Source organism: Triticum urartu, chromosome 2 (genome assembly GCF_003073215.2).
Source record: "Triticum urartu cultivar G1812 chromosome 2, Tu2.1, whole genome shotgun sequence".
Taxonomy (NCBI): domain Eukaryota; kingdom Viridiplantae; phylum Streptophyta; class Magnoliopsida; order Poales; family Poaceae; genus Triticum; species Triticum urartu.
In genome coordinates, this window is record NC_053023.1 from 746,883,822 (window position 1) to 746,901,806 (window position 17,985).

Consider the following 17,985-nt stretch of genomic DNA (forward strand, 5'->3'; position numbering starts at 1 on the left):
GCCTTTTTTTGTGCTGAGTAACCCACTTAGACTTAGGTCTCAACGAAGTGTTTGCTGAGCCCCCGCCAGTTGACTCTCGACAAAATGGCCTTACTTGAAGGGCTCAGTCCGAGTACCCTTAGCCAAGATTTGAACTCGGCAAATTCTTTGTCGAGTTAGAATCGGCTTTTGCCGAGTTTTTCAGGCACTCGGAGAACCTGGAAATTGCAGCAGTGTTTAATTGTGCGTTCAAAAGAAGTTAACATATACTATGTAAGAGTTAAAGAAAACCCGGATCCTGGCCGACTTTACTGTAAGGGTGTGGCTAGGTTTCAGTCGACTGTGATTTAACCAAGTCTCAGTCAAGTGACATAACATGCAAGAGAAAAAAAAAGAAAATCTTACACTGATCTAAATGCAAGATCTCATGGATATACTATCAGCCTAGACTTAACGAAGACTCAATCGACTGAGATTTATCAAGACTGTTAAAAGGTAGGTATTTTGTCAAGACTATGCACGGGGTGCATGGCTCATGAAACGGCGAGTGCTAGTTGGTAGAGAGGGTTCATCCCTTTTAATTTGTAGGAGAAGAAGTACATGCACGACTATGGCTGCAACGAACGACGACACAACGAGTATAGGGCACTCGGGCGGCTGCCCAAAAACGCAACGCGGCATCCGGATGCCCACCCGCGGCCAGAAACCCTCGGATTCGCTGGTACGCCGGCCGCCGCGCGCCATGGCCGGCTCCTCCGCCCCCGCCCCCACTCCATATGCTTTTCACGTAGCGCCGCGAGGGAGCGCGCGGCCGGACCAAACAAACGTACAAACGTATGCCCATCCCATCCCATCCCATCCCAGAGAAAAGAAAACGTAAGTTGTGTGCATAGTCTGACTATCACATGTTATGTCACTTGAGGAAGGAAGGAAGGAAGGAAGGAAGGGAAAGAAGAAGGGAAGCGCTCTGGGGCCCCGATCGACCGGCACTCTGCACAGCCGACCCAACCGTCGCTTCTTCACATGCATTCCTCTTGTCATCTACTCCGCTGCAGTCCAGTCAAGCACTCATCTTCTTCATAACAGAGCGACTGATATGAGCCAGCGAGCACTCTCTCTGAGTCTGAGTTACCGTGCGTGCGGTGCGGGACTTGGATTCCTCACCGCGCGCCATGGCGACGCCCACGGCTTCGTCCCCGTCATCCTCGACCACCACAACTCCACCTGGAAGGTCTGCTTCCGTTGATCCTCGACCACCACAACTCCACCTGGAAGGTCTGCTTCCGCCTCTACAGCCCCCTCGACCACGTCGTTGATCCTCGACCACCACAACTCCACCTGGAAGGTCTGCTTCCGCCTCTACAGCCCCCTCGACCACGTCGTTGATCCTCGACCACCACAACTCCACATGGAAGGTCTGCTTCCGCCTCTACAGCCTCCTCGACCACGTCGTTGATCCTCGACCACCACAACTCCACCTGGAAGGTCTGCTTCCGCCTCTACAGCCTCCTCGACCACGTCGTTGATCCTCGACCACCACAACTCCACCTGGAAGGTCTGCTTCCGCCTCTACAGCCTCCTCGACCACGTCGTTGATCCTCGACCACCACAACTCCACCTGGAAGGTCTGCTTCCGCCTCTACGGCCTCCTCGACCACGTCGTTGCCGACGCACACGCGAGACACTCCGACGATGACACCAAGTGGCGCACCATCGACCTCCTCGTCCTCCGGTGGCTCCGCGCCATCATCTCGCGGGGCATCCGCGGCCTCTTCGCCCTTGAGCGTGAGCGTGACGACCGCACCGCCCTCTTCCACGACAACCAGCTGGAGCAGGCATGTGCTTGCTTGCTACCCAAAGCGTATCTATCTAGTCAGATACTACTACGTGCCTACCTACACAGATACCACACAACAACAACAATAATAATAATCTCCAAAGCAGACACACATCTGACCACCGAACCACATATTTCATCATCAGGTAACTTCTGTCGGTGTCAAAACTTCATTTACGACGATGGTAAAGAATAGAATTCAACGCGACTGACAGCTAGGAAATCTTCTGCAGGTACATGGACTGTTGACTCTCACATATGCAGACAGAGAGGGTTATGGCAGCAGGATACAACTGCAGGTCCATGACCATGTATACCCACCTAAACAGCCAAAACATTTACCAGGAGGACAACATCTTGTTGATGAGCAGCTAACCACGGCAACACACAGCATGTCTGACTATGAACAACAACCAACAACATTACACTCCACTCCTTTTGGCTTCACTTCACACATCACATCACATCAGATTGAACCAGGTGGTGGTGGTGGCCCTGCACAATTAAACACAGCAAAGTACAGCAGTCAGTCAGTCAGTCAGTGCCTCAGCCTTCCCATTCCCGCATGTAACTATTCATGCAAGGGGATTGCTTAGAGGGGTGCTTGCTTGTAAAAATAAAACCCGTCCTGTTTTCGGTTAAGCACCGCTGCTGGTTTCTATAGCAGACAAGAGGTGCTTAGTAAGTACTCGGCTGCGCTATGCAAATAAGGACCGGTGGCGCTTATGAAAAAACCAACCGCTTCGGTTTTACAAGCACCTTGCACCATTGTACAAGAATTCCTACACCGGATAATCATCACTACGTAAAAAGGACACATGGATGCAACAACAGACCCAGGACCAAACAATCTTCTGCTATCCTCCGATTATATCCATGCATTACCGAATAAATACTGCCAATTTGTTTTTCTTTAAGCGGATTTTAATGATGTCACAAGCGAAACAATCATAGTAGTACTTGTGTTTTAAGGGGAAAAAAGCAAAGCACGTTAGCCCCCTCTTGTGTTTCAGGTACGAACCGAGGTGTGAAATTCAGTGAGAAAAAAGGAAGGCCCTTGTAAAGTCTTTAAAGAGAGAGTCGACGAACCTCTAGGCGCACCACCGCCTTCATTGGGGCCCATCTGCGGTCCAAACATCTGCATCACAGCTCTCAGAGCCTCAGCAGCCTGCTCTGGGCTCACCATGCTCTCCCCAATATTTATGTGGATGCCAGCGTCTGTCTGGGCACCTGGTTCACTGTGCCCTCCTCCATGTCCACCTGAAGCCTGCTGTGCATGGTTTGCTTCGGTGCCTGAGCCCATGAAGGGAAAAGCTGGAGGGACTCCAGCACTGGCTGGGAAAGGAGCTGATGGGGTATGGGTGCCTGGATTCCCGGACGGTGGTCCTTGGGCATTCCCATTGACGTTTGCATGACCAAAGAAGTCGTTCAGATTTATATTTACGGAGTGCGGAGGTGGCTGTTGCCCATTACCAGACCCACGGTTCATCATATTGAAGAATTCAGGAGGAGGTGGAGCACTTCCAGGAGGGAATACTGTGAAAGGAGCACCACTGCTCGCCTGGCCACCAAACCATGAATGAGGTCCATGTGGGTTCTACAAACAAGGAGATGGATTAGTCGGTGATTTTGAGAAGTCCAAGTGAAGAAATTAAATCATACACACGTAGCCAAACAATATCAACATTCTATACATATTAACATATCATGGAGGTTCCAAGTAGGAGCCCTGATCGTGCACATTGTTATAAGAAAAACAACGGTCCTGATTTGTTAAGCCAATGGGATATATTTCATAGTTCATTTCAAAAAGCACATGTAGATTTCTGATTACAGTACCTGTCCTGGTGCAGCTCGCTGTTCAGCCAGCTTCCTTTTGGTGGCCTAAAGTTTTCGATGCAGAGGAAAATAAAAGTTCAATAGTGATTAGTGCTAATAAAAGGAAAACAAACTCTATCCAGATCCCTGCTGGAAAAGAGAAGAGAACAAAACAAGTCTACCTCAATATTCAGTCGAACATTTTCATTGCCAGGCTCAAGTTCAGAGGCTGCAGGAAGAACAAAGTGAGTTCACTGTACACTCCATAATTACTGGATATAACAATGTAGGTTCATCTGAAGATTGCACGTGGAACTGTTAATTTGATTGAGCACAAGATAAAAACAATTATAGCTAAATATTACAATCACTGTCACTGGAATGTGAAGAGAATATATCCAATAAATAAACCAGAGTTTACACAGTACTGAATGCAAGCCACCATATCAGATAACATGGCACGAAAAGCAAATATCTGTTCGACTTGATTGGTTGTATGGTAACACTATATATGTATAAATTTAGAGTCACATCAATTTAGTAGGTTGTTGAACAACAGGTCATAACAGAATGATCTACATAAAATACAAAAAAAAACTGTACTTAGGTTAGGTTGGATACTACTGAAGTTAAAATTTAGGAGAAGGCTCAATGTTTCAGCCCAAAATTCAAATAAACAATTCTTACCAAAAGAAGTAGTTAACACTCGACACACAACTGCACCAATAAGAACTTCCATATGCATCTCATAATGTAATACATGGCATTATACATCACTGTTTCAACAAAATAAACTAAAAGTTTCTACTCTACCCACCTTTCAAGTATCCCTTGTGTAAAGCATCATGAAAATTCCCCATTGCAAAATAAGCAGATCCAAGTCGGCTATATGCTTTGCTGTAGTTCGGATCAATTTCAATTGACTTCAGACAGTCCTCAACAGCTTCATTGCACATATTAAGAAGCGTATATGCAGCAGCCCTGAAAGAAGCATGTACTTTTCATGTTACATGAAAGCATGAATAGAATAAATGATCTTGTGAACAGCAATCAAGACTTCAAGAGTACTTGTTATAAGGGTTCATAACACCGCTACCGGAACAAGAATTAGCATAAAGTTCACTCTGGCAACCAGAGACGAAGCCAGGGAAAAAATGGCCAGTGTTCATTCTTCTAAATAGACCGGGGTCACTGCACATGTGTAACAGTACTTTGTCACTACAGAATAGTAGTACAAAATCGTTGGTAATCATTTCACACCATAAATGATTTATGCTAGCTTTGCCCCTGCTGGCATAAGAAATCAGCCAGTATCTAAGGGGGGTCATTCATTCCATTTCATCGAGTTCTGCAGTGCCAAGCTTGTTTTCCTAAGCATTCTATAATCTCTAATATCAGATTTCCAGGAGTTTTCTGGTGAAACAGCCCAAGAGATGTAAAGTTTGTAACCAGCTGTAGCTTGGTTTGAAGTGGTTTTCAGAACTCTTAGGGTGTGTTTGGTTCAGGTCATCAAGTGGAATGTAGTACCAGCAGCCAAGATTAGGAATCAATAAGAGACTCATCACCACATCGCAGGCTATATAAGCAGTAGGAATAAGAGTGCGGGAGCAGGAATTTGGGGGCAATGTAGCAATATGCATTTAAACTAGTTTATGCTGACAGGCAGAGTTGATGCTTATAAAGAAGCACTATTAGATACTTGACTAATTAAGCCATTCAAAAATTCCATTACACGTTACTAATGAAAGATCCATTTTTAAAGTTCCACCCATTCTGATCATCATCTCTGAAATTACTCGGCGAAGTTCAACTTGGTGCGAGATTTCACAATTAGATCCAACAAGCTGCAATTACACATTCATGAGCTACGCGTTTACTAAAACAGTCATCCAAAATTCCAGTAAATTAATGCATACCTGTTACAATAGTAAATGGCATTTTTTTGGCTCAATGCAATGGCACCGGTGTACAGCTCTACAGCTTTTAGGTGTTGTTTTGATCTCATGAAGTCATTGCCTGATGAACAAATATGGAGTTAGCTACTAAAACTCTGCACATCCGCAGAAATAACATAATGCACATAGAAGGCCTGAACTGCAAAGCTCTTTATGACAAAAGAAAAAATAAAGATTTCTAAGTCATGCTATGCGCCTATCTATGTTTTTAAGGCGTCGCCTAAGCGTCAAGGCGCCCCAGGATGGCAAGGCGTCTACCCCGCCTTAGACAGACATGAAGTGTACAGCTGTGGCTGCCCTAGTTCTGGCTGCTCCTGGGGCTTGGAGATGACGGCCCCGCTGTCTCCCGGCACCATGAAGAGGAGGGAGGACTGGGGGCTCCTGGGGCTTGCTGCTGTGAGGGAGAAGGGTGGGGCCATGAAGAGGAGAGGGGACTGGAGGAGGGAGGGAGGACCAGAAGGGTGTGGCTTCGTGGCGGCTGTGGTGGGAAAGAAGGGAAGGAGATAGTGGAATTAGGTCACGGGGGTGTAAATGGCCACTAGATGGGCTTTTGGGCCACTAGGAGGTGCATAAGTAGTGGCCCATCTCTCAGCCATTCCTCTTTTTCTAGTATTAATATGTGCAGGCCTATTAATAACTCTATTCCTGCAATGTTTAAGGCGTCGCCTTGCCTCGCCTTACCGCCTCGCCTTGGCGCTTAGGCGTCAGAGCGGCCCTCCTCCGCCTTATGACGCTTTACCGCCTTAAAAACATAGGCGCCTATGCTGTAAATTTGCTCCACAAACTAATGAACGGACAAAAAAGATTGTGACACCAAAACTTACATATGAAACAACCACGGATTCTAGCTAAGTACCTTTTGATTTAAAGAATTCTGCAAGGTCTACTAAGCTTGCCACTTTTCTTCCCGACTTGCGCACCTCCTAAACAGAGATAAACTATACTTTATCACTAACACAATGTGAATAATGAAGTGGAAAAGTAATAGTCTTCCCTTAGGCCTGAAGATGCTAGACAAGCAAATAACAAAAACAACACATCATACCAGTAATGCATCATCGAAGAATTGTGATGCTTTTGAAAGTTGATCAGGATCCTCAGCACCAGCTGGTGATGTCTTGAAGAAATTTATTTCATCAAGCGCGGCAAAGAATTTTGCAAACAGCTCATCTCCTGCATGATCTGACAAAAAAATCAAATGCCCTGAGACAAACTCATTCTTTCTACATCCCTCATTAGGAGATAATGACCCCGAGACCCTACAAATGGAATCAAGTAGCACAATGGCAGCAAAGATTTACAAAAACTTGAAAGTTTCCGACAATGTATGGACAACTCGTTATGGATGGTCTACAGTTTAAGCCATAGTCATACCTAGGTCAAAGGTTTCTTCCGCTTGGCCTTCACTCTGATGAGAAGATGCAGAGAATATATCAAAAGCTCATATCTTATGAAGGGTATTTCCGGAAGAAAATAGTAAAAACCGAGCAAATAAAGCATAATGAATATATCTAATTGATGCGCAATGGCATGCCAATTGAAGAAAAAGGCATGCATTGATATGTATTAATATGAAAAGGATAGGTGATGATGGGAGATATATATATCATATAACATGAAAATCGTGTGACAAATGAGAGGGGGCATACATTTGATGTTGTACATTTATTTGACTCTTCTTGGATACTGGAAGTACTTGCACTGCAGGAAGGTTTGTTTGACACTGATCGTGACACGGGATCTGGTCTTGCCCTATCTTGTTCATTAGCTTGCAGAGAAGTAAAGAGTTCAAGTAGAAGTCCTGGCTGTATCCTCTCGCTAGTTGATGATGAGTTGATGCTAAAAAGGGACTCCAGGCAATCCTTAGCGACTTCAAGAGCTTCAGGGTCAGCCCCAGGAGCTAACTCAACTGCATTCCATATATGCTTCCAATGTCACAAGGATCGATGGTAAATAAACATATATAAAAGGAAAACATAGAGTAGTAATGTGCCTCAGCTATGACCCTTTTCTTTCTCTGTGTGCAAGTTATTTTATCAACAAATTTGCCTCTTCTAATTAAAAAAAAATCAGCTGGTGGTTTGTTCACTTTTTTCTCGGAAAACGGTAAGGGAGTTCCCTGCTGAAACATATTAATAGATAAAACAAATTTACTATTGTAACAGACTGCAAGGCTTCATTGTCATAAGAAGCCTACACAATCTGGAAACTAAAATAACCAAAACCTAAAACTGAAACCAGCAACAAAAATAAGAACGCTAGAAGAACAAAAAGTGCACAAGAATGCCTTTATTCATCCTAAATAAACTCAATATCTCAGCCAATTAGACAAAGCATCAGCGAACTGTTGAAGCCCCACGGTATTGCACCTAGAACTCTAAGTTAAACCGAAGGAGAAAAGGGCCCAAACCCTGTCAACGACCCGTAGGGCCCGTCCCCACCGTCACCCGCTCCCAGGAACAGGCCAGCGCAACAGCAACTAACAGGGAGCCAGCGAGGGGCCTTTTCTTTGGTTCCACAAATCATTGGAGCCACCTGGGTTCGAGCCCTGGCTGGCAGCTCCTTCACTCGGGAGCCAACCGTTACGCTATACGAGAGTTTGCGCCTCTTCTAATTACAACTGTAGCAAGAAGCCAACAAATCTAGCTGGTAGCTTTTGCCAAATTCCATGCGATTTTAATGAAATCTGACTTTTTCGTCTAGAGATAGAAAAAGAAACAAGAAATACATACTGATTGCAGTAATGATTTTAACACCATATATTTTTAATGAGAAAAAAAGAGGTACGCAGTTGTATACGACGCATCCACCATCTATCGCACCAGCTATATAAAAACGTGTTAAAACTAATCCTATACCCTGTGAATACGATAAACTTCTATTAGTTTCATGTTTGGCAAGTCAGCATAAGATCAATAACCCCCTTAAATTTTCAAAGTATAAGGCCATACCCCCATTAGGGCTCCACAAATCCAGATTTTAGGCGGTTTGCCAAGCATAGTATGACCTTGCGACAATCGTTGACCATGAAAGGCTTTCTGCAAGTCAGCGGGTTGTGGCTCGATTTTCTAACTCGTATTTGCTCACCCATAACCACCATTTAAGATCCATATCCCTTTTCACCGATTGAAAGCCACAAATGCGAAAAGGCACAGAGCAACACAACACAATGACATCGCTAGCCTGCACAAGTGACAAGTAAATGTATCACGAGGACCGTGACCGCAGATTCCATTTTCAGCCGGATCCATGGTATGGCCTCATAACATGCAAACAACCGGAGATTAATAAGTGGCATGTGCACATGAACCGTCTGATCAGCCGACGTCCCCTCAGCAAACCTCCACTTCCTAAACAAACCTATAAATGCAACTTTCTAACTCGTACATGTTCGCCGATAACCCCCATTTAAGATCCATATGCATTTTCACCAATTGAAAGCCACAAATGCGAAAAGGCACGGAGCAACACGACACAATGACATTGCTAGCCTGCGCAAGTGCCAAATAAATGTACCACGAGGACCGTGACCGCAGATTCCATTTTCAGCCGGATGCGTGGTATGACCTCATAACACGGTACCACGTGCCCGATAAGGCAAACAGACGGAGATTAACAAGTGGCATGTGCACATGAACCGTCTAACCGGCCAGCGTCCCCTCGACAAGCCTCCGCTTCCTAAAGAAGCCTATAATTACCACTTTGAGCAATGCAATCTGGCCATACGCATGAATATCAGCGGTATCACACCAAACAGAGCCCAATTCCAACATCGTGAATTCTAGTTAGTTAAACTGCCTGACAAAGCCACACGATCCGAAATCGAGCCAGGCTACCTAGTCGGCGTGGCTACCTGAACCCTAGCATATCAGAATCGGTTGGCCTGGCCGCCGCAGGCGATCCGATCCCCTCCAGCTCAGGAAGCAAGCCACGCATCAATCTATCAGCGTGGGAAGCTAATCGAAACGACGGTGCAAGCTCCGGGGGGGGGGGGGAAAGGGTGGGGGGGGGGGGGGACCGGGGCCGGGGGGGGGGGGGGGGGGCGGTTGCGGTGCTGACCGGAGTTGAGGAAGTCGAGGAAGGAGAGGACGATGCGGCGCGAGACGGGGGAGTCCGACCGGGTCATGTTCCCCATTCCCCCGCCGGGTCGGGCCGGAGCGGGCGGCGGCGGCGGAGGCGACGGCGACGGATGCGCGCAGTGGAGCGGAGAAGTCAGATGGCTGACGGGAGACGGGGATGGGAAGGCAGTTAGATTCGGGGGTTGGGCCGAGGACGGCACAGACTGGACTGGGCTTTCGGTGACCCGTCCAAGGCAGCCCAGCCAAGAAAAAAAGAGAGACTAAAGTGCCTCAAATAACTTTTTTTTAACACTCATACATACGCACATACACCTCTTGAGGTCAATGAACCCCTAAAAAAGAGATCAATGAAAGGCGCCTATGGCGTCATCACCTTGTTCAAAAAAAAAATCATACACACATACACCTTATCCTATGAGCACCTCCGATAAGACTGAGCCGACACTTCATCTTGAGATTGATGAAGTTGCCACAGGCACCTTCATAGTCGATGAGAACATCTCCTCTTACTAAATGCACATCATTGAAAGGCCTGAAATAAATTCAGAAAAATGCGAGCACCAATGTTTAAGTCTAGAACTGTGCATGGAATGGATGAATTTCAATACGGAGGTGTATAACTTACACGTGTAACTTATTGATCTTTGTGCATATTCCAACCAGAAGTAAAACGACGAGCTCAGGCGTGTATTTTTTTTAAAATGGTGTTTAAAAGAGAAACGGTGATCTAAACGGGGCATAAGACCTGAACTCTGGTGAACTGGAGATATATCAATATCCTCCTAACTATATAGCCACATATTGGTTCGCGTGCCTCGAGGATTTTGGGATGATCAATTTGAGCGTGTGCAAGAGGGAAGCAAACGAAGTTGTTGGTTGTAATGCTAAATCTTGTTCTAGTTCCAGATCTCCGTCTTTTTGGGATGACACTGCCCTGATTTTATTTATTCACTGATTGACTGATTGTAAACGATTTGGCTGTCTTTTGATAAATAAAGTCATTTTCTTGTAAAAAGAAAAGTGAAAGTGAATCGAAACATGGAAATTCTGCAAATATTTTTTTCCGAAACGGAGCGCATGTTGTTTTTAGCATCTGAACAGCATATCATTCACAGAACTTCCTTTATTTAGCATCTCTGTTTTTCGGCTTTTCAGGTCGGGCCTTCAGGCCCAAATGGGGCCCGAGCCCGGTTCAACTGTTGGGCTTCGTCGACGGGCCATGTCAGCCCATGTCCTGGGCCATTTCACGTTAACCCAGCCCATCTTCTTCTAGTGGATTTGGGTCTGCTTCTTGCGGTCTTCCCCAGCCCAACTACCCACCAAAATCCTTGTCCTCCACAGCCACGAAAACCTCCTCCGAGGGTTCGCGCCGCCGCCGCCGCCGCCGCTCACGCCGTCCTGCCGGCGCTGTCCGCCCTGCTCCCCCAACCTACAAGCTTCGGAAAGCCCCATCCTCCCGCGAGCAGCCCAGCCCGTACCGACCTCCCCGCGCCACGCCATGGCGAGCTCCGGCGAGGAACGGGGCGTGGTGGTGGACATCCGCTCCGCGGCGGAGTCGGCGGGCGACGACGGCGCGCGCGACGCGCCGCTCCACGTCGTCGAGTCCCTCTGCATGCGCTGCGGCGAGAACGTGAGAGCCTCTCGACCCCTTTTTTTCCCCTTCCCACCGTTTGTGAGTTCCTCAGGGGCTGGCTGACGTTTGTGAGTTGTGATTTGCTGTGGTTATCAGGGCACGACGAGGATACTGCTGACTCTGATCCCGCACTTCCGGGAGGTGAGCTACAGCTACTACTCTTCTCTCTGTGTCTGGAGAAAGCTGCCTGTTCTGACTTGGGATGTGTTCTGAAACTGCCTCTGTAAAAACCTGCAGGTTGTTCTGATGGCTTTCGAGTGCCCGCATTGCAGCGAAAGGTAACGCGGCGTCCATGTCGCGGCACACATGTACTAGAATTGTTGGATTATTTTTTGTGTGAAGTTTAACTCTGGTGTGCCTGTATGCTAGGAATAATGAGGTTCAGTTCGCGGGGCAGCTCCAGGCCAAGGGATGCTGCTACACTTTAAAAGTGCCAAAGGGGCAGCCTGAGGTATCTCTTTCTTCTCTTTTCTGTTTGTCGACTGAGATACCGTAGGGTGTAGATTTCGTAAAGAAATTAGTATCTTACAAACTGTATGTATCCAAGGTGGATGAAAGGGAGAACAAAGAAAAATGAACTTAAACAAACAGATTAAGAAACCAGTAAAGTAGAGGTTGAGCTAAACTACCAAACACGTCTTCACTCAAATGGCGAAGCTGTAGGTTACTTTGAAAGTGAACTTTCCAGCAAGCAAATGATGGCTGCTGTCCTTGAAAGATGAACCCGCTCCTTTCCTTCCAAATATTCCAGGAGGCACATGGTACGAAACAAAGGCCAACAAAGTGCTGCAAAGCAGAACTGAGGCATGGGGCAATTGGCCTGTGAAGGCCCCAATGAGTGCGTAGAAATCCCACACAAAATCACAGCCAGAAAAACGATCACGAGTTTCTAGGACGTTAATAGGATATAAATCACACTTGCGACCCTGAATCAAGCTGCCACTGTCATACCCCTCGTGTTCAGGTGGAGTAGCCACCTTCACTTTTATTAAACAATTAGATTTCCCAATTCTTATCAGGGCCAGGTCTGGTGGAACTTTTTCAAACAAGAATCTGTAGAACCTGGCTACCAAAAAAATTTGAGAGGTCCCCAAGCAAATGTTTTACTCCCTCCGATCCATATTAATTGTCGCTGCTTTAGTACAACTTTAGTACAAAGTTGTACTAAAGCAGCGACAACAATTAATACGGATCAGAGGGAGTAGTATCATTCTGATCCAGCGCGTGAATAACAGTCACGTAGCTGGATAACAAGCTGAAGCTCTCCTCATATGCTTGAACCGAAAGGTGCAAAGCTAAGAGAGGATGTAAGTGCGCAGTAGCTAAGAATTCTGGAACTGTGGCATCTTGATTGAGTGCGAAAAAATAGGCAGTTAAACTTGTCAGCCAGTATCTCACGGTTGGACCAAAAATCTTTCCAAAGCAAGATAGAAGCTCCATCACTTTGGATATAGTAAGTAATACTGTGGTAGACATCTTAAACGCCAATGACATTCCTCCACCAAGATAAACCTGAGCATGATGGGCACCAGGTCCATAGAGCAACCAGATCAACTTTACCCACGGCACATTCTCAATTCCTCATTGCAGAAAATTTGTGAAGTTGGTTTAAGAGCATTGCTTCATTTTGATAGATATCCAACACTTACATCTCACATACTTGTCTATTCCAACCACAAAACATGATCTTCTTTGATAGATTGTAACATCAGTTTTCTGGTGACTCCTCCGAATGATTGAAATGTTGCATTGTTTTAATGTTACAACTTGCACCTGAAAAGTTGTTTGCTGTTGTATTTCATATGTTCTTCGCTGCAACGCGTCCCAGTTTACCAGTTAACTGCCACCACATTTATGTTAATGGATTATATAGGCTCACTGTATTATTCATTATTATCTGTTTATATCTTGCACTTGTACCTTTTTTTACTTGTGATGTGTTATTATTGCTGTGATCTCTATTACCGAACCATCTTCTTCCATACCTCACTGCATTAACAGCTGCGAGCCTCAATTTACATTTAAATCCATATGCATTTGGTTTCCTATCCATATTCATGTAACTGACAAGCTGTTTTGGCACAGGTACTGAACCGCCAAGTTGTGAAATCTGATTCAGCAACTATTAAGGTAATGCTGATCCGTGCACTTGTTATTGCATTTATGCTATACACATATTCACTGTGTTTTATGTACTTTTACACTTTGACTTATATGCAGATTCCAGAACTAGACTTCGAGATCCCTCCAGAAGCTCAACGTGGAACACTTTCAACAGTATGCTTCATCGTTTTCTGTATATAATTCTGGGGAGATGGTTCCTTCTAAATTATTTTCTTTTATTGTTAGTTTACTTAGTTTTATTTTCGCGTATTAGGTGGAAGGGAGCATTATGCGAGCTGTTAGTGAGTTGCAAGCACTTCAGGATGAAAGAAAGGTGAAGCTTGTGACTTGTCTGCTGAGTTTTTCAATTACAATTGAGCCACCTATTGATACACACTAATTGTCTTTTGGTACCTGCAGAAAGTGGATCCTCAAAAGGCTGAAGCTATTGAACAGTTCTTAGTAAAATTGAGATCTCTTGGATCAGGGGAAGCTGCTTTTACCTTTATTCTTGATGATGCTTCTGGTAACAGCTTCATCGAGAACCCGTAAGTTTTTTGTAGCCTTTAGAGTTCATATTTTTTGAGATGAGAACATTCAGAATCTTGAAATTGCTTTGCCATGAAAGAATAGTTCTAACATCTAAGCATATATGTACTCCAACCTACATTTGTTTCTTCTTTCTCGTTGAGTAATAGAAACGGTCATAAAAGTAAAGATAAATACTAATAACAGAAAATTGTGAATGATATCCAAGGAAATATGGGTAATGCATGTGTGTTTAAAACTTTAAATTTGTATTTTTATATATTAATTATGAAATTCAACTAATCCGTAAATAAATTATGGGATATACAAATTATTTATCATTGAAGAATTCCTTTATTTTCCCACTGTTTTCTACATTTTCCATTTAGGCGCCACATCAACCAAACGAAACATGTGTCACACATGTCAGCCAAAATTTCTGCGTAGCTAACTGAGGGGTGTGGAGTAAATTGCTTTCATATTTCGGGTTTGCAATTCAAATGGTTTTTAGAGTTCAGGGTAGAAAAATGGACTTTTGCAAGAGCACAGAGTTTCAATCTTCATTCAGCAATCTGCACAACCTGTAGTAGTTTGAGTGACGGCTTATGGTGCACATAGCTGATAGCTCCACACACACATTAAGTATTTGCAATTGGACATATATTGATCTATCTGCGTATATCAACAGGAATGCACCTTCATCAGATCCTTTGTTATCTTTGAAATTCTATGAGAGGACATATGAACAACAAGCAGCACTCGGTTTTCTTGCTGAACCAACCAAAGAATCTGGAGACTCTTCTCAGGATGCTTCAACAGTGGAAGGAAACTCTGGTGGGCCGCAAAGGATTCCACATGGTTCAGTTGGAGCTGTTGCAGGTCGCCGTGCTATAGCTCAGGGAAACTCTGATGAAATTACTGCAGCGCTGTGTAGATATTCAGCACCAGAAGAGGTGCGTCTGTTCAGTCGCCTAATAATCATATCAACAATTAAGATCTCTTATGCCTTACAAAATTTACTTGGGCAGGTTGATACTTTACCATCAACGTGTGCGGCCTGTGCTACTGAGTGTGTCACACGATTCTTTTCTACAAGTATCCTTTCCACCTTAAATTCAATCTCAGAAATAGACTCTAGTGTTTTGGTTCTGATAGCTTTGTTTATGTGATCAATCCTACTATATGGAGGTGCAATGCTGCAAGTAATCAGTATTTCCTAGTGTCTGATCCTTGACCTTTGGTAGAAATCCCATATTTTCGAGAGGTGATTGTTATGGCTACATCATGTGATGCGTGTGGCTATCGCAACTCAGAGGTCAGTTCCAGTGTCATATTTGATTATTATTTTTCCATATAAAAAAGAACTGGATTTACCAGTGTTGTACTTGGTCACACTTCTGAACTAAAAAATGCCACTGTCTCGTTAACCAGTTGAAGCCTGGTGGTGAAATCCCAGCTAAAGGAAAGAAAACAACACTGATTGTGCGAAATGTAAAAGATCTTAGTCGTGATGTCATAAAGGTTAGAAATTTACTCTTTCCCATTCTCTCATTCTCTCTCATGCAAATCTTTTAGTTTTCATATTGTGCATTAGATTAATGATTGTACATATGTAATGGGGAACATTAGTGTTACTTCTTTGTGTCTTACCCCTTGTAAGTTTCTTCTTCAATTGAGCTGGTAGTTGTTTAGTTATGACTCAGCTGTTTTGGACTAGATAACCTGGAGCTTTTAGCAGTGAATACAGTTTAACTTGGTGATACTTGTGTAATTAAGGAACATGATGTGTGTTAGGTTGAATCTTACTAGAGTTTCTTCATACCAAAATGGATGAATAGGCTCCACTATCCATTATTTAGCAAAACCAAAAAGGATGTTCAGACTTGTTGCAATATCTCATATGTAACTTAGTTGATTCAGACCTCTTAATTTTTTCAGTCAGATTCAGCAGCAGTTAGTGTACCTGAACTTGAGTTGGAGCTGTCAAGCGGAACACTGGGTGGCATTGTGACAACAGTTGAAGGTTTAATTGTGAAAATATGCGAGGGTATGTTCGCCACTTATATACTCATGCCTCCTCTGTTTATGGGACCAAAGTTGACTGCAAGAGCCATGCTAATTCTAGTCAAAGGTGTGTCTTCCAGTATTTTTTTTTGTAGCTTGTATGAGATGGAAGTATCTCAAAGGTAAGTTGCATAGTTGATGTTCCTCTCATAGCTAGACGTAGGCCCATCTCTTTTGCCAACAGCTTAACAGTATATGACTAGGCAGGAATTTATTCGAAATATTGTGGCACATGTATGTTTGTTACTCTCTGCACTTTCAGTTATGCATATACGTTAGATTTAGAGGAAGCTTTAAAAAAATTGAAGTTTGTGGAAGCTTTTGTGTTCCAACAGAGTTTGTGCAACTTATGTTGATGTGAAGTACACCAGAATACGATGTGATTGTTAGAATTGTTATGGGTACAAATTTCCTCCTGAAACTCAAATATATGCATCTTTTTGGGCTTACAGCACTGGAGCGAGTTCATGGATTCCAGTTGGGTGACAGCACATATGAATGGAAGAAGAAGAAATGGGATGGTTTCACAGAGAGATTAGCGAAGGTTGGTATTTTTTCCTTTTGATATGTTGAACATTGTCGCTGTAGCAAGGTTCTATTTCACCTAATCTTCAGAATATAATAAAGCACACATCAGTTCTTGAGCAAAGTTATACTTGTTAAAGTCTTCGCTATCTGGCAGCGTTGTTTTCTTGGTAAACATGGAGCAAATCATTTTTTTCAAATTACTGTCCAGAATTGAATGTAATTATTACTAACATGTGGAAAATAACCTGCTGTTTTGGGTGTCCCTTTTCAGCATAGGTGTCGAAGGATGTCATGAGTTAATCTGTTAATGATTTCCTTCAATTTGTTACATACATATTTTAATGTGTATCTGTATATTTCAGCTTCTAAATCTAGAAGAGCCATGGACTTTAATTCTTGATGATGCATTGGCGGCTTCGTTTATTGCTCCAGCGACAGATTCGCTAGAAGATGACAAACAGCTAACAAGTAAGATGACAAACAGCTAACAAGAAATGATACTGCTCGTTGCAAACTTTTTGTTCTGTTTTGCCTACACAATGATTTACCCATTGCTTTGAATTGCCGAAAAATATTTACTAATATTCCAGTACCTGCTTGTCTGTGAATTGACTTGCAGTTGAGGAGTATGAGAGGAGCTGGGAGCAAAACGAGGAGCTGGGCTTGAATGACATGGACACGTCCTCTGCAGACATGGCTTACAACACGACGAGCACGTCATAATCGATATTGGTTTAGTCTTCTCGTTGTGCACAATGTTGTAACCTGTAATTTGAAATTTGGTACTCCGTGGTGTATTCAATTTTTATTTTACGAATGAACCAAATCAATAGATGGTATGGAGATGGTTTCAACTATATAGTTTATTTGTTCACTTGTATTCTTGAAGGCTGCAGGTCAACTTATTTTTTTTCAGTATAAAAAATATGCCGCAATGAAAATATATACCCAGTAGAAGTAGCTGAATGGAGAAATGGTCTGATACTACGGCAGTAGCACAAATCGACATGAGATGATGATTTGGAAGGCAGCAGATTCTGATGACCTGATTTTCAACAAATTTTTCTTCCAAGGCAGCAATTTTCTCTGTAGTTAATTTTCCTTTTGCTTCTGCTTGCTGTTTAAACTTTGTTTCTGCCTACGAAGCTGAAAAAATAAAACTCAGCAGGAGTGGTAAGAGGATATCTCATTTGCCATCCTGATAGATTTGAACCCACTACTTTTATAGTCTATCTTAGAAACTTCACGAATCACTGATTGCAGCTGATCATTATACCAGATCAATTAGAGTAAATTGGGTTACTCTAATGATGATTTACTCTAAGATGAGTCGAGAGAGCGTTTTCGCTCTGCCGTAAGGTTATCCCACGACACTTTAGGCCTCACGGTCATGGCGGAGGCGATGCCCTGAGGAGGAGCGGAAGCAAAGGTGGTACGGTGCGGACCGTGTCAGGCATGGAT

The 17,985-nt window shown here is 43.9% G+C and overlaps 2 protein-coding genes across 3 annotated transcripts; one reads left to right on the forward strand and one right to left on the reverse strand.

The window, feature by feature from the left end:
- Positions 1–1,932: 1,932 nt before the first annotated feature.
- LOC125540450 (small glutamine-rich tetratricopeptide repeat-containing protein) lies at positions 1,933–9,827 on the reverse strand. 2 transcript variants are annotated; one of them, XM_048704071.1, is made up of 11 exons: positions 9,649–9,827; positions 7,239–7,498; positions 6,964–6,997; positions 6,635–6,762; positions 6,446–6,512; positions 5,551–5,650; positions 4,452–4,615; positions 3,817–3,863; positions 3,656–3,700; positions 2,906–3,413; positions 1,933–2,311 (listed from the first exon to the last, which is right to left on the reverse strand). In XM_048704071.1, exons 1-11 carry the CDS (start codon positions 9,722–9,724, stop codon positions 2,283–2,285), a joined length of 1,458 nt encoding a protein of 485 aa, XP_048560028.1. In that variant the 5' UTR covers positions 9,725–9,827; the 3' UTR covers positions 1,933–2,282. The 2 variants fall into 2 exon arrangements, with proteins under 2 accessions (XP_048560028.1, XP_048560026.1); XM_048704069.1 differs by having other exon boundaries at positions 6,635–6,771; positions 9,649–9,826.
- A 1,141-nt stretch (positions 9,828–10,968) lies between these two features.
- On the forward strand, positions 10,969–17,381 carry LOC125540451 (zinc finger protein zpr1-like). Its single transcript, XM_048704072.1, has 16 exons — positions 10,969–11,298; positions 11,398–11,442; positions 11,539–11,579; positions 11,671–11,752; positions 13,387–13,431; positions 13,522–13,578; positions 13,679–13,738; positions 13,825–13,952; positions 14,621–14,885; positions 14,961–15,027; positions 15,177–15,247; positions 15,364–15,453; positions 15,871–15,979; positions 16,449–16,540; positions 16,887–16,992; positions 17,144–17,381. The coding sequence occupies exons 1-16, from the start codon at positions 11,167–11,169 to the stop codon at positions 17,245–17,247; spliced, it is 1,494 nt and encodes a 497-aa protein (XP_048560029.1). The 5' UTR covers positions 10,969–11,166; the 3' UTR covers positions 17,248–17,381.
- The last annotated feature ends 604 nt before the right edge of the window (positions 17,382–17,985 follow it).

What these genes read in the sequence shown, in the direction of transcription:
- LOC125540450 (XM_048704069.1), bottom strand. Translation starts at nt 9,724, where the DNA reads ATGGGGAACATGACCCGGTCGGACTCCCCCGTCTCGCGCCGCATCGTC. An exon ending in GGAAGAAACCTTTGACCTAG is followed by an intron (nt 6,772 to 6,963) that starts GTATGACTATGG and finishes TTTTTTTGTCAG; the next exon opens with ATCATGCAGGAGATGAGCTG. An exon ending in TCTTCGATGATGCATTACTG is followed by an intron (nt 6,513 to 6,634) that starts GTATGATGTGTT and finishes ATCTCTGTTTAG; the next exon opens with GAGGTGCGCAAGTCGGGAAG.
- LOC125540451 (XM_048704072.1), top strand. Translation starts at nt 11,167, where the DNA reads ATGGCGAGCTCCGGCGAGGAACGGGGCGTGGTGGTGGACATCCGCTCC. An exon ending in CACTTCAGGATGAAAGAAAG is followed by an intron (nt 13,739 to 13,824) that starts GTGAAGCTTGTG and finishes TGGTACCTGCAG; the next exon opens with AAAGTGGATCCTCAAAAGGC. An exon ending in GATATTCAGCACCAGAAGAG is followed by an intron (nt 14,886 to 14,960) that starts GTGCGTCTGTTC and finishes TTACTTGGGCAG; the next exon opens with GTTGATACTTTACCATCAAC.